The 15,924-nt window shown below is 40.2% G+C and overlaps 1 protein-coding gene across 8 annotated transcripts in view; it reads right to left on the minus strand.

The window, feature by feature from the left end:
- Positions 1-15,924, minus strand: part of wdpcp (WD repeat containing planar cell polarity effector) — a 68,566-nt gene that overhangs the window by 6,670 nt on the left and 45,972 nt on the right. For 7 of the 8 annotated variants that reach the window (XM_086045626.1, XM_086045625.1, XM_086045622.1 and 4 more), the window contains 4 exons: positions 14,631-14,822; positions 13,997-14,120; positions 13,074-13,137; positions 3,697-3,829 (listed from right to left, as the gene is read on the minus strand). In XM_086045626.1, the coding sequence (XP_085901752.1) occupies positions 3,697-3,829; positions 13,074-13,137; positions 13,997-14,120; positions 14,631-14,822 (513 nt within the window). The remainder of the gene's footprint in view (positions 1-3,696; positions 3,830-13,073; positions 13,138-13,996; positions 14,121-14,630; positions 14,823-15,924) is intronic. The other variant, XR_015088743.1, reaches the window with a different exon arrangement.

Below are 15,924 nucleotides of genomic sequence, written 5' to 3' on the forward strand. Positions count from 1 at the left end.
GGCACACATGCAACACATGAACACAACTATTGCGTCCAGTCACTACATTTTGAAACCAGTTTCTTTAATTACATTATTTTGTTATGATTTATTATGCTTCCATACAATACTGTGGTATTCTTCATAAGAAAAGAATGGTGATGTTGGGTGGCTGCTTGGTCACGGTACAAATTAAAAATCGGAAGTCAAGGTCTCACTCTGTTTAAATTGGTTTGATGACCTGGAATATTTAAGTATGATATAGATGCGAACATTATTTTTATTCTTTCATGACATTATATAAATGGTATTACTTCGGTTAAGCCTCATTCATTTACAGACTGTTAACACATCAGGTTGTCTTCACAACAAAACCTGACAACTACAGTACTGTGTTTCCATTAAATGACAGCAATTAGCATGACACATGCTCGCACATACCACTGAAGTGTCATCATTTTTCACGATGATTTATGTTTTCCTGTTGGCAGAGCAGGTTCCCTTTTTTTTTTTTTTTTTTTTTTGAGGAGGGATTTCACGCCGCGACAACAACACGGCAGATCCCTCCTCAAACGAGCGACGGAGGTTGTGCAAAACAGCAAGTGGTAATGCAAAACTGCGAAACTAACAGCTGTTCTTTGGGAGGGGGCGGGAGGGGGTACGGGTTACGCTGGAGCTAACAGGCTTTTCGGCAGAGTAGACGTGGATCTCCAGATAAAGCTCTTCTTGTCCCGGCGCCAGCGCGGAGGCCCGGCGGCCGCGTGGCAACTTCACACGCAGGAGCTGCGTCAAAGCCACTTGGCTCGCGCTCTTGGCAAAAAAAAAAAAAAAAGAAAAAAAAAAGGCGACCCAGAAGAAAAAGCGATAGCGTGAAAGACAGAAAGCTTCGCCTCCCACTTCTGGTGACGCTCACAATGGCGTATCTGTGCCCATCGCTACACTTGTCAGCCAGCAGCCTTTTCTGAAAGGACTGTCGCTAAGCTGCACTGTGATTCTTCCATTGTGCATTTTGAGGGTGCGATTTACAAAAAGGACGTGCGTGAATGTAAGAAGACGTGCGCAAAAAAACATCCTTCAGATCCAACACACTGACTCAATGCGCCGCAAAAATGTCAAAAGCATTTTAAGCAGACTGAGTTTGAGATGGAACTCTGAATTGTTCCTGTAGGTTCCTGGAAGTCAAATAAATTCATCTGTGGGGGTAACACCAGATTCTTGTCAGAAATTCTATGAAAAGTGAACCACACGATAACCTTTGAGCCTTCACCTCCGTCACAGCATTAATACGTTTATACAATTGGACTATGATATATGGACTATGGTTTTTAGATTCTGGCGTAGTTCACGTCACACAACACACATCCACTATTTACACACATAACACATTAAATCCAATATTTTGAGCAGCTGCAGTTGCATCGTGGAAACTCATAACGTTTGACCAATACAACAAAGATGATTATCCATCGAGTATAGGCCATACTCCAAGACCATTTGTCTTAGAAAACACAGACCATTGGCCATCAAAGATAGACTATAATCCATAGACCACAGTGCATAATCCATACTCCATAGAATTGTGTTCACAGAACATAACCCTGTTTTCTGAGTTTGATCATGTGACGTTTGGAAGATGAGCCGAGATTGGTCGTTAGCTGAGCCCTGAGCAACAGCGATGTCATTTTCAGTCGACAGCAAGTGGCAAAATGGCCGCCCCCTGAGATGGATAAAAACTAGTGGATTTTTCTACTTAAAGGGGAAGTCCAACCAAACGTATTTTTTTAAAGAATATTTTCTATATAGGCCCTCTAGTTGAAACAAGGCGTTCTGATAAATATTGCATTTGCGGAATAAGAGTAAATCCACCCGTTTTTAGCTATCTCTGGGGGCGGCCATTTTGTCATTTCTGTCAACTGAAAATGACAGCACAGTTGGTCGGGTTACGACCAATCACAGCTCACCTGTTTTCTGAAGCTGAGCCATGATTGGTCGTTATCTAAGCCCTGAGCATCTGTGATGTCATTTTCAGTCGACAGAAGTGACAAAATGGCCACCTCCGAGATAGCTAAAAACAGGTGGATTTTGCTGCTTAACACATATTTCACAAAAGCAATATCAACCAGAATGCCTTGTTTCAACTCGTAGGCCTTCTTGAAAAAAATATGTTTGGGTTGACTTCCGCTCAACTAAACAGTGCCAACTTTCCTTGCTTCATCTCGCTGCCTTCTCCAATGCCGTATTTTGGGTCCAAGGCTAGGCCGAGCTGCAGGTGATGCGGACAAATCATTGAGGAGACAATTAAGAGGCTTATGAGGAGGGCCACGAGGGCGCGTGTTGCACATCTCGTTAGGGACTCAAGAAAAACGCTGGATATTCATTGGCCAAGCAGCACGAGGCCGTAAGCGTCCGACCTTACGCCGCCGAGTTAAACACCCCTAGGCGACACACTTTCTTCCTCCGAAGGACGCATCGGACATGCTCGTCGAGTTTACGTGTGGAATGAGAGCGTCGCCGGGTGAGCAATGGAGAGTGTAATCAAGAACGTGGCTTGATCCCCTCTGGTATGTGTTCTCCAGACGCTTTGAGTAACAGCACAGCTTGAATACGTATTTCAGTAGAATTTAGCCCAAAAAAGTCCATTTAAATGACTAATTAATTACTAAAGGAGAGGTGGTAAAATTGAGAGGAACTGGCAATTTCTGCTTAATTTTATACATCACAATATTCTAAGGAAGTTTATTTATGAAACATTTTTACAATGTAATCAAAGACCTTTTAATATCACTCTGATCAAATTTAAGACCTCTCCTTCAATAAACGTTTAAAATTAATGTTAATATTCAGTGAAGAAGAGTTCTGAAAATTGATAGAGCTGGATATGCTAAATATTACATATCGTATTTGCACTGTCATGTGTTTTATATAATGATGACACATTTTAACAAAGGAAGCCACATTTAAGACTTTTCGAAACCACTTTGTTCATTTAAGACCTCTCAATCACTAAATGCTCTCAATTATTACAAATATTTAGTCAAGGAGGACGTCACATTATTTGAAGACATATTGCATGCAACATTTTACAGCTGGTTTATTAAAGCAAGTCAAATGTAAGTATATCCAAATAAATACTATAAATACTTTTTAAGGCCACTTTGATGAAATCCAAGACCTCACCTTCATTAGATAAGATAAGGTGTGGGTAATATGGGCTGATAACTATCATATTGCAATATTTGGAGACATTTTAAGCAACAATTATTTAATTTACTTGTTGAAAATCTTTTTACAGGAAACCAAGACTTTACAAGGCCATTTTAGTCAAATTTCAGGTTTCACGCTAACTAAATCACATCATTTTTCTTTACAAAATTTGTAATGACTTTTCATACTCAATAAAATGCATTTTTACCTTACCTTAAATGGTCCTAAAACAATATAGAAACAATGTATATTGTATTCCAGGCATTTTAAACATCATTGAACAGTATTTAAGGAATAAGTGACTTTTAATGATCAATAAATCCTTCACCCTTCATTTTGTAAAAAAAAAAAAAAAAAAAAAAATACCAATACATCTTGTTACGTGAGCTAATAAAAGGAGGTATCATTTTCAATTGTCCAACATGAGCGTGAGACACTAAGGACGTAATCGCCATCTTTAGACGTCAGAGAGGCCTTTGTGAGTGTGTGATTTATTTTAAGAAAAAAAGTCACCTTCAGTGTCTTTGCGGTTAATCACAGCGATTATTTCCTGGCCGTCGCACGCTTCCGCCACTTGGTGGGCCTTCCTCTTGGACACCTCAGCCAGCACCAACTCGCCCTTATCGCCTGCCACGTAATGGAGGTCCTTTGAAGGTACAGTGAGAGAGAAAGACGCGTTAATCTAAAATGAATCTGGGCCAGGGTTACAATATTTCTCTTTTTGGGGAGGAGGCATGGCAAAGGGGGTGTAAGGAGGAGGATACAGATGAAATGGAAAAATGAGATGTTTGAAGGCCAACATCAGAAGCACGGATGAAATGTCGTTTTTCCTGAGGAAAACTTTGAAATCAGACTGCTTGTGTGGTTTTGAACTGCGGCGGGATGTTATCTGTCACATGTAAAAAGCGGGAGGAATTTCACATGGGATCACATATTAGCACAGCAGCCTATATTAAAAAAAAAAAGACTGTGTACCCTCTGCGTGGCCTTCTTTGAGCCCAAAACAGCCATGAAGTGCTAAACCATGTCAAACCACCACATCACACTCATATTTGCCTTTAAGGACCTCAAGAACGCAACTCAAAACAAGAACATAAGATCATCCAAAATCATCTTTCCCTTATTGAAATCAACAGAAATGCAATTTTTATCTGTCTATATGTTGCTCCACCGTTTTTATTCAAATATGCCTTGCTTAAAGGGTAATACCAGCACGCCACTGAAGGTGTTCATTAGGCCGTCTATGGCATTCTGTATTGTTAGGTAATTGTTAACTGTTAGTTAGTTGTTATCTTTCCTAAAGCAAAAATTCTGTTGTTTGATGTTTAGTTTGACAGTAAACTTCAACTGGCAACAAAACAGCATCTTTTTTTAAAGAATTATTAACTATCTGACATATTGCTGCTTGTTGTGAAGTGAGTTGAGTTCACTACTACCATACAGTGCTCGCATCTCTATTTTTTGCTTGTCAGTCCAAGCAAAAAAAAAAACCTGGCAGAACGAACTGAACCACTATTTAGGTAGTTTTTCATTTTTCTATATTCAAGCAGAGTGTTAATGTTACATTGGCTTACAATCATCTTAAATACACTTTTTAAGGGAAACAAATGCCTCACTTTTGGAGTGCCAAGTATTTTTTTAAGGTGCTACTTGGTGTAAAATGGTTTGAGAATCACTGGCATAGAGTAAAGAATTAGGGCAAAAACTAATCGATTATGGCACTTTCCAACAAAAGGGGAAGACAATCAAAACCCTGCCAAAGTAACTTGGTGTGAGAGTGAATCACATCCGGGCCCCCACAGAGGGGCTCCCAGGCCGGGTGCGGGGCCCTGGGGCCCATCAAAGGCTGCGGCATGTTGAGGAGAGCCTTTCCGCATCAGCGACATCACACGACCGCACCGTGGTGACTCGGGGCTCGCCGTGGATAACCCTCAGCTGCTCAAGGCAGCGCCCAGCTGGGCCTGCACTCTGCCCTAATACCACCATATTGGAGGGCCGGCTTTTGTACCCCCACAGGGGCGAGAAGACGAGAATGAAGACGAGGAGGAGGGGGGGGGGGGTTTGTTAGGGTGCAGCTTGCCACAAGTGATGAGGCGCAAAGGGGAATGCAGGCCGGAAAGGCTGAGAGGGGGGTGAGAGGACGGCAATGAGAGAAAATGGAAGCGTATGAATGGGGACAGATTGGGTAATTATAGTGTGGCATCTGCCCTCTATGGCAGCCAGTTAGGGAGGAAATGTGAAAATGGACGACAACAAAATGGCCTCAATGGAAACTCAAAAGAGCCGAGGCGTGCGGAGAGCATGAGGACACCGCCCCTCAATTAGACGTGAACCAGCTCCACTAATTGATAATAGGCAGAGGGACTAGTTGTGTGACCGATGATGTCATAATACAGTCAACCTGTATTTATCGCAATAATTTCCCATCTTGAATGTGAGTGGGAGATTTCAAGTGTGTTTTTTTTTCTTTGGAAAAAAGCTAACACCATAGCATAGACATATGAAGAAGATGGTAGATTGATGGAACAGCCAGTACATGCCAGAAATTCCTGCACCGACTTCAGTGTTGCCTCCTGTCAGCCTCCCTGACCAGTTTTCGTATCGTCTTTTCATCAATTTTGGAGAGATATCCAGTTCTTGGTAATGACTGTTGTGCGTTATTTTCTCCACTTCATGACTGTGTTTCATGGTGTATTTAATGCCTTGGAAATTCTTTTCTACCCCTTTCCTGACTGATACTGTCGAACAATGTGAGCTATCTGATGATGTGGAAGGTCTCTGCTGACCATGTGAGATGTGACCGGAAAAATGCAACTATGACATCTTCCCTTTATTTGGGATTAATCAGTGGCACGTTAAAAGGTGGCAGATGCATGCAGACTCCCGTTTAACATGAGTTTGAATGGGACTGGCTAATTCCGAACACAGTCACGGTCCCGGTAATAAGAGGGTGTGCACACTTGTGCAACCTCTTTGTCTCAGTGGTATATTTTAAAGTCTCTTTTTCAAAAGATTTGCATTTTATTTTTTCAATTGAGTTGTACTAATTATCGTTTACATTAACTCATTCAGTACCAGACTTTTTCAGAACCTCTGTGAAATGACATATAAATATGTCATTGGGATGGAATGAGTTACTAACAAGGGTGTGTAAACTTTTTATATCCACTGGAATTGAACAAAAACTTGTTTTGTTAGTAGTTATAAGCAAGATATCAATATTGTGTAATGTATGTTCAAAATGATAAATCAGCACCAAAATGTTCATATAATTTTCTGCAGATGTATGTGACGCTTTAATCTCCCTCATGGACAAAAACGTTTCGCAATGTATTGTCACGATACAGTATCGATACACCAGTAGAAAATCACTGCCGTTGGGCCAAAACCTCATGAGTCACATTTTGGCGAATTTCATATTTTTTTCAAAAATCTATACTATTGGTCATTCCACACGCGTGGGTGTTATTTTTACAGATTATTGACCAATCTAATGTGTTACAAACGGCTTGCTCTTTTTCACGATGCAATGTTGATGGTTGAACAAACTTGGCATTTTTGGTGTCTCCTGAAAAGTGACTATTTTAAATTTTGAACTTGTTTTCCCAAAACGTTCATAAATGACTTGGCAAATACGCTACAAGGCTAACGACATGTTTTATTAGTAGTTTTAGCCGGTATACTGATATCACAATGTATTGTCACGATATGTTATCGATGCGCCAGTTCCAAATATTGAAATTTATGCCATCTGATGTTTAATCTTTAATCTCCCTCAGTACAAAAAACATGTTTTAATACTAGAATTAGGCGGGAAATCATAGCAAAGTGTGTGCGCACAGCAGGGAAGCGATACTGCATGACATACCCAACAGGACAATATGAACATTTGAACGTGGGGCGCTTTATTCCAGCTTAGCGCCTCATAAAGCTGTCTGGATGGTGGAGAGAGTGAGAGAACGGGAGGAAAACAATGAACAAACGTGAAAAGAGGGAGAAAGCGAGCGAGAGAGAGAGAGAGAGAAAGCGAGAGAGACAGAGGAGAAGAGCGTATCAAGGCGACTAAGCAGGGATAACAGTAATACTGCGCATAAAACCATCAGATATTACACCTCTTATTTCCCGCCGTTCAAACGCAACACTAATCTTATTTATACAAGAGCTTTAGGGGTTGCGGCGCGCCAGCTAACAGCGCCGCTGATAAAGAGGCCCGTGTTTTAGCGGGCCCGTTTTTTCAGAGAAGGGAGGGGTGGCGGGGGTTCGAGGCTAAGAGCCCAATATTGACTGATATTTGGGTGACGTCCAAATAAATGACGGATTAGGTTAAATGGCGCACATTAACAGGCCGCGCGTCGCTGTCAAACGGGATCAAAAATGACGATTGGTTCCTTTTATGGGATTTAAGCCGCACTTTCGCAGCGGACCGCTATCGCTTCTATTACCTCTGCCAAGGAGGTCGTGATCTGGATAAAGGTGCAGGCAGTTTTGTTTATTTTCGAAACAGATGGAGATTTTTTTTTGCTCATTTTCCCTTAGTTCCTCGCTGAATCTTGATGACTAAATTGATACGCGTGCACGGCACATTTGGTTTGGCCTTGGTGGACGTCTGCACTCTCATGTCATTCAAGATTTTGTTTTGGCAGTTTTCTACATACAGCCATACATACCAATTCCTGTTGTAGATTCTACAAATTTCTGCATTAAGGAAAGGTTTAAGGATAAAAATGAGCTGATAAGATTTTAATAAGAAAAAAAACATGGTGAGTCACTGTGATTTCTACTCAACTACTGTTGAAAATGGTTGATATCATTATTTAATTGATGCACATATGGTCAATATTTTAGTATGAAATGGAACTAGAGGGTTGGAAAAAAACAATATATGGACAATATTTTAGTATGAAATGGAACTAGAGGGTTGGAAAAAAACAACAAACAAAGCTGAAAAATCTATCATTTTATATGTTTAAATTATTATTATAAAAGAAATGATGATATTGAGACAACAGAAAACAGTAGAAAAAAACTACTGTAATTATTATCAAATTATCCATTCATCCATTAAAATTATGTATATTACATTTTTGAATAAAATCCTACAAAATTGTTGTGTTAACAGGCCCGTTGACAACATCCCACCAAAAATGTACTTAATAAAACAAAAAGAGCATCATTTTTACCTGTTTGCCAGGCCCAATATAAATAAACTGTCAGGGTCATGGGGCTTAACACATTCATTCAACTACTCCTTGGATTTGCACGTATTAAAATTAGCCTTGCAACTCTTAAAATGAGTTCTGTTTTCGGCGGAATAAATATGCTAAATTAAAATGTTTCACAATGGAATTTTTCTTTTATCTTCAGCTGACGAATAGCTCTGGACTCTCAAAACCTCAAGTATGCAAATGATAAAATACACTTACACTAATTAACGTGGGCTTAATCCCTGGACATGCTCACACACACACACACACATACATACATACACACACACCTGTTAGCCTTGCGGTTAACTAGCACTTGTATCAGATAGGCATTAAGGACTTTCATAAACACTAATTAGTCATCCGAGAGACAACAGAGAGCTTAGTGGAGAGAACGTGTGATACTTCCCCATCATCCAGCCATCCCCGGTGTCGAGATTGAGGTGTAGGATAACTGCTAAAGATGTCTTACCGCGTAAAACCACAGTGATTGGAGTGGGGTGGGGGGGAGTGTCAAATGAGCTGGCATCGGATTGTGCTATCACGCAGTTTTTGATTTAATTAACAAGCGGGTACAACGCGTTAACGAGGTGCAAAGAGATGAAGTGGGGACATTTTTTGAGGAATTATGCAATTGCTTACTTTACCATTATCAAAGGCTATTTAGGCACGCACACACACACCCCCACACATATATATATATATACATATATATATATACATATATATATATATATATATATATATATATATATATACACACATATATACATATATATATACATATATACATATATATACATATATATATTCACACATATATTTTTACATATACACATACATATATATATATATATATATATATATATATATATATATATATATATATATACACACACACATATATACACATATATATATATACATATATATGCATTCATATATATATACATACATATATATACATATATATATTCACACATATATTTTTACATATACACATACATATATATATGTATATATATATACACACACATATATACACATATATATATACATATATATGCATTCATATATATATATACATACATATATATACATACATACATATATATACATACATACATATATATATACATACATATATACATACATACATATATATATATACATACATGCATATAATATATACATACATGCATATAATATATACATACATGCATATAATATATACATACATGCATATATATATATATATATGCATATATATATATATATGCACATATATATATATATATATATATATATATATATATATATATATATATATATATATATATATATATATATATATATATATATATATATATAAATAAAATGACCAATCACGGCTCAGCTTTAGAAAACAGGCGAGCTGTGACTGGTCGTTACCTGAGCCCTGGGTAGTTGTGATGTCATTTTCAGTCAACAGGAATGACAAAATGGCCGCCCCCTGAGATGGCTAAAAATGGGTGGATTTTGCTGCTTAGCTCATATTCCACAAACGCAATATTAATCAGAATATCGTGTATCAACTAGTGGGCCTGCTGGCGACATATTCTTGAAAAAAATATGTTTGGGTTGATTTCCGCTTTAAAGAATGACCTTGCTTATGTCATCATTATCAAAGTCATTATCAAAGGCTAGCTAAGGGCCGACAGAACAGTGCCAAGTATGACCCCCCCAAATATTGCAAATGACTGACCAACCCCCCCCCCCCACCCCCACCCCAAAAGGACCTCGGCTAGTACCCCACCATGGCCTTTACCCAAACACCCCCCCACACACTCCTGACACCACCTCCTCCATACTCCCCTTCAATTTGGGCCGACACTAAAGTGTTTCACTTGAACAAAAGCTTTCTTCTTTTGGAGAGGAGCTGCATTGTTAGCGGTTAACAATAGTGCCCGGGGAGGGGGTGGTGGCGGGGCAGGGGGCCGAGTATCATGCTGGGTCATCGGCGTGGAGTGTGTGTGCATTTTAGCCAGTCGACCATGCGTTATTGAGTTGTGCAGGCAAGTTAGAAGTCGGAAAGACTTGGATGAGAATGGGGTGGTTTTGGGGGGGAGGGTTACCCTCATTAACCCCCCCCCCCCCCACCCCAAAACAGCACAGCCCAGCCCAGTGGCGTCGGCCGAGCGGCAGGTTAAAGCAACATAACAGCCTAATTAGAGCGAAGGGTGAAATGTCAGCGTTGACTTTTGCTGCTCGCTTGATCACTGAGGCAAAAAATAACAATGCTAACGGCTAAAATGATAACCTTTTGAAGACCCTTTCCGTCGAGGTTAACGCCACTCATCTGTGAGAGGCTCGATCACCTTACATAATGTTTAGGAGCAGCATTTTATCTTTGGAAACCCTGACTTTTTTAATCTAATCACAAAAAAAAAAATTTTGAGAAAAAAATTATGTAAATGGCGGCAGTGACCTCAAATCAAGTTCACAATAAGCAGCATTTGGCAATTGGTGAACAACCGTTATCCCCATAAAAAAAGAGACTTCAAGATGTTTATTGCCACCCGCCAGTTTAGATTTACTGTCAAACTAAACATAAAACAAAAAGAATTAGAAATTGTGTATTCAAAAGACCCATTTAGCTTAGCCTTTCATATACTCTTTATTCTCTGCAAAGAACAACTAATATTAGTGCCGTACTGATGAGCTGAGAAGAGTTGCGATTCAATGACCTGTACATCCATCTGTCTATCTTATACTGCCTCCAGGTGGCCATGGCGGGCAGACCATAAAGAGCAGCAAATTAGCCAATTCAATTGATGCGGTCTGAAAACTGTTTTAATTATTTGTAATCATGATTAATGATAAATACAATGTTATGGAGTGCTACTTACCTTTATTAAAATACCATTACAACACTTTTTTGGGGCAGGCTGAAACGAATTAATGGCATTTCTATTCATTTTAATCTCAAGGCACCTCTGTATAACTTACATTAACAATTATTTACCAAACGTCTTTGCCTCCTAAGACATTTGCCTCCATTTCTGACTACCTCATATTACTTTATGCCCGTACCATTGACTACCCTCCTTTCCTCTTTACTTCCGCAACACGCCCATTCGCTTCACCCTTTCAAGGTCCACAGCCCGGGCTCCACCTTTTCACCGCAACTCGGTCTGCGTATTAGTGTTTCGGAGCAAAAGCGAGGGGCCCTGGATGGATATAAAAGAAGGGGGTCCGCCGCATGGAGGAGCATTTCAGCGTAGAGTGGAAGAAAGAGGGCGAGCCCAGGGCCACTGAAAAGGCATCCGTCACACCTGCTCCCCCGACACTTGAATGGGTTACAAGTCAAATGTAAATGGAGAGTAACGAGGCAGCGAGCTTGAATGGAGCGCCGAAAGAAAACGAGATCGCACAATGCCAGCGGAGCCTCTTGAACTTCATGTGAAACTCAGGTGGCGGCGCACCTTTATTGTAGGCCATTTTGTGTTTTCCGCTACACGTGTGAGGAGACGAGTGCGTGGCAGACTGAGAGGGAACACGTCCCAAAGGCGTCATTAACTCTCGTTATTGTGTCACCGATCTGGATTGGATCACTTTATGCGGACAGCTGCTGCCATTCACAAGATTTTTTGGGGGTCATAATTAACAGATTTCCGGAAATAGTGGCTACTTAAGGCAAGAGGCCTATTTTTGGGGGGGGGGGGGGTGATGGGGAATGGGGGGGTGTTATATTTCAATTTATTTATGTTGAGTGAAAGCCGATAAAGCGCCTTCAACCTTAGTCTCACCTCATCTGTTTTAATTTGAAATCACTTTAATTTGAGTGTCATTTTATGTGAAAATTTGGGACTGTTTTTGAACAAAATCGTTGCCTGAAATTGACAGTCATGACCTTTTTCAATTACATTTTCAATAAAAGTAGGGTTTTTTTTTCCAAATTATTCTCTTAAATCCTTAACACATATTAACTTGGAATACCCCCCCCCCAAAAAAATCCTAGTTTTAACCTAACAGAAATTATAATAATTAAAAAAAAACCTTTCAAAAAAAAAGAAAAAAAAAAAACTCAACTCAACACGTGGAGTTTAAACAAACAAAAAAAGTTTACAGTGAACCCCCAAATGTTGTCAACAGCAGCTCGTGTGTGAGCGTGCTCATTGTGTTTATGAACTCTGCTGTTCTCCCAGCGTTGAACAAACGGCTGAAAAAGTGCATCGTGACTGTGGCTCTTCTTTCCCATATGTGGGGGGGCAGTAAGTACTGTAAAACCCTTGCTTTAAAAAATGCGATACAGTGGTGTAACTCAACTAAAACTATTTGGTGTAAAACGCAACTAATCACGCCCATTTGCATGTTTTTATGCTCTTTCTGTAATACCCTAAAATGACACCACCTGCTTCTTCTAAGGTACCATGTTAGCAGAGGACTAGCTAGCGTTGGCTACTAGCTAATAGCTAGCCTGTTTGACAGGAAACAGCCGCGTGATGGAAAATTCTAGTATAGAAAGCAGGGTGGTAAACATCTCAAGATGATGCAGAGAAAGGTCTGGATCACTACTGTCAGTGATGGAAGCTAATGGCTAATGGCTCAGTTGCTAACAGCTACGGTAGCAGCTCAATGTGAGGTACAGTACAACAAGTGTCCTATAAAGTTTTAACAACACAAATGAAAATGGGTTTGGTTCACCATGAAAAGATCTTTGGCTTGCAAATCAACAGCAAGCAGGAAGGCCTTCTCAAAGCGCTCATATCTGAAAAATAATAGAGAAAAAAAAACAATCAAATGTAAAACGTCAGTCCAAAAAAAAAACGGCATTTAGACACATATAGGACATTGAAGGAGCTTTTGAAACATATAGAAAGCAGGCTACCAGACAGCGAAACTTGCTTCCTATAGTCAAGAGCCAACTATGGAACAAACCAAACAAGGGAAGAAATGTTTGGTGGGTGTGTGTGTCCTCATTCATTTGATGTCGACGGAGAGAGAAAGAATGCAGGTGGGCGATAAGCGAGGAGAAGGGAGCCATGCCAACCAGGAAGAGCGGGAGGAGGGGGAGATGCTAGCGGCGGGCGTGAACAACAGCGTCCATTTCAGTCAAACGCACGCCGACTGATGCCAGCATGAAAGGATGGCGCAAACAGGTGCACAATGTTTGAAATGCGCATCAGCAGCAGGACGAGACGACTTGAAACGGCTCTGAAACGGGAGTCATTTTCTGACGGGCCGTTTTTTGGACCACACTTCTTGCAGTCCCGAGAAGTAACGTTGTTACATGAAAGATGACTTACAGTGTTCTGTCCAAACAGCACAAGCACAAGAAGATTTAACGACATTAACGTTGATTTTTGAAATTATTGAACAGTTAAGCGTTTAAAAATCAAACGCATTACCACCATTTTTGTGGTGTTATTTTTCAGTAAAGGTTTTAGGTAGATTTTATGCATTGACCTGTGTCTTAATTGAAAAGCAAACAACGCACCAGTAGTCAAATTCAGCTATTTGTGTACAATTTAAAGACCTTTAAAGCAACTTACTCCAAATGATGATTTTAATTTCTCTAATGTTCTCATCTTCACTGTACATTCCAAACCATGAACAAGCTGTTTTACCTGAGAAGGTGGTGGAAGAAGCGTCTGGCGTATTTGTGGACTGACTCCTTGTAGTCTGCCGTGATGTTTTCGGGAAGAGCCGCTCGCGGAGCGTAAAACGTCGCCAATGCGGCTTCTAGCTGCTCTGCATGCAGAAATAAACAACAAACAAACAATAAACACTTCTCCCAAAAAGTATATATGAAGTGACTCTTCCAGTAAGTGGCCACTGAACTTCAATTGTCACACAGCGTCATCAGCAGTTAGCAACAGAGACTGGAAGAGTCACAGAAAGGCATGTGAAAGTGCGCTTCCTTGGAAATGGTCATGGATCAAAAACACTTACTTGGTCATGTCAATCCCCACAAATCCCCGGTACCTCCCCAGTAACGCCTCTTTCCACTATTAGTGCCGAATGATGTCAAATGAAAGAATCCGAAGTTTGAGCCACCTAGCTCAAACGTTTTTTCAGTTTGAGTGCCACGCCAATTTTTGGGATCTAGGAATTGCACACTAAATCTGGGACGATATTTGGAGGCCCTCATCTTTTGTTTTAAGGTAGGTACATGCCTAAAAAGTATATATTACAAAAAAATGGTATTTGTGTATATACAGTATATGGACAAATGACATAAAAGTCAGAGTTGGAGCTCACCCTCATTGCGGGCGTCCAGAGGCAGCCTCAGAAGGTGGTTGGCAATGGCGCTCAGGCCTCGCCAGCACTGGTCGGGCGCGCTGCTCCAGTCCATGGCTTCCAGTACGCTCACAGCCTCTTGCACCTGACCGGCACGCAGACGCTGCTGGAGGAGCTGCACCGGGCCCAGCCGGACCCCGCTCAGGAGGACCCCTATCACATATTTAGATTAGCACTTATGTTATGCTTGTTGGATGTGACTAGTTGGTTTAATCATCAAAAACACATTGGGGAAAAAAAATAAGACAAAATAGAACTGAAATTAAAAAAAATGAACAAGAAAAGGAAAAAAAGCATTTTTTTTAAAATGAGGAACAAAGGTTAATTTGACCCACCAAACAACATGAGGGTTAAGAGTTTATTACATGCAAATGTGATGAAACAAGTTAGGGGATGAAGGCATGGTTAGGGTTTCAAATTGGGGTTACAAACTTGGATTCGATATTGAACGCTTAGGGTCTAAATCCTGGGGTCGAGTTTCAAACAAGGGTCAATTATTCAAATTAAGGTATAAAGCCAGGGTTAAGGTTTAAAATTATGTGTCATGCTTAGGGTTTCAAATTAGGGCTTCAAGCCTTTGCTAGGGTTTCAAATTTGGGTATAAAAACAGGGTTAAAATTTGAAAAGAGGGTTTTATGTATGAGGTAGGGTTCAAAATTAGGGCTTTAAGCCTGGGCTAAGGGGTTATGCTACTCACATTGTTTTTGAAGACAGTGTTTGGGTTTCAAATCAGGGTTCCTTGCCTGGGTTAGGGTTTCTGATTAGGTCTTCAAGCAGAGGCTAAGGTTTCAAATTCGGGCTATGATTTCAAGTCAGAGTTTAGGTTTTAAAATTAGGTTTAGGGTTTCTAGGCAGGATTACGAACTCAAATTAGGGTTTCGGACCAGGGTTAGGGTTTGAAATAATGATAGCGTACAACTACGTTCATAATTTCACTTGTAGTTTGTATATATTCATGCCTTAAATCAATGCAAGTTTTACTTAAGTTTCCAGGGCTGAAGGTAACTAACTTTTTATATGTATTTATGTTTTAAGAACTTTTGACCTGAGGCGCTCAAATGCGCTTTTGTTTTTGTTGTGTGTGAGCAGATTAGAAGGCTGCTGAATAATGAAACGATGAGCTCTGGCAACCTAGCCGCCAGCACCAGTGTGTGTGCGTGCGCGTGCGTGTAATGTCTGCCTGTCTGTGTACGCGTGTGTACAAACATTAGATGAATAGCCAAGGCTGATTATGATCCATTTTGACCCCAATAAA

The sequence above is a fragment of the Filicampus tigris genome, chromosome 11 (assembly GCF_054856515.1).
Source record: "Filicampus tigris isolate MCC_2025a chromosome 11, RoL_Ftig_1.0, whole genome shotgun sequence".
NCBI lineage: Eukaryota > Metazoa > Chordata > Actinopteri > Syngnathiformes > Syngnathidae > Filicampus > Filicampus tigris.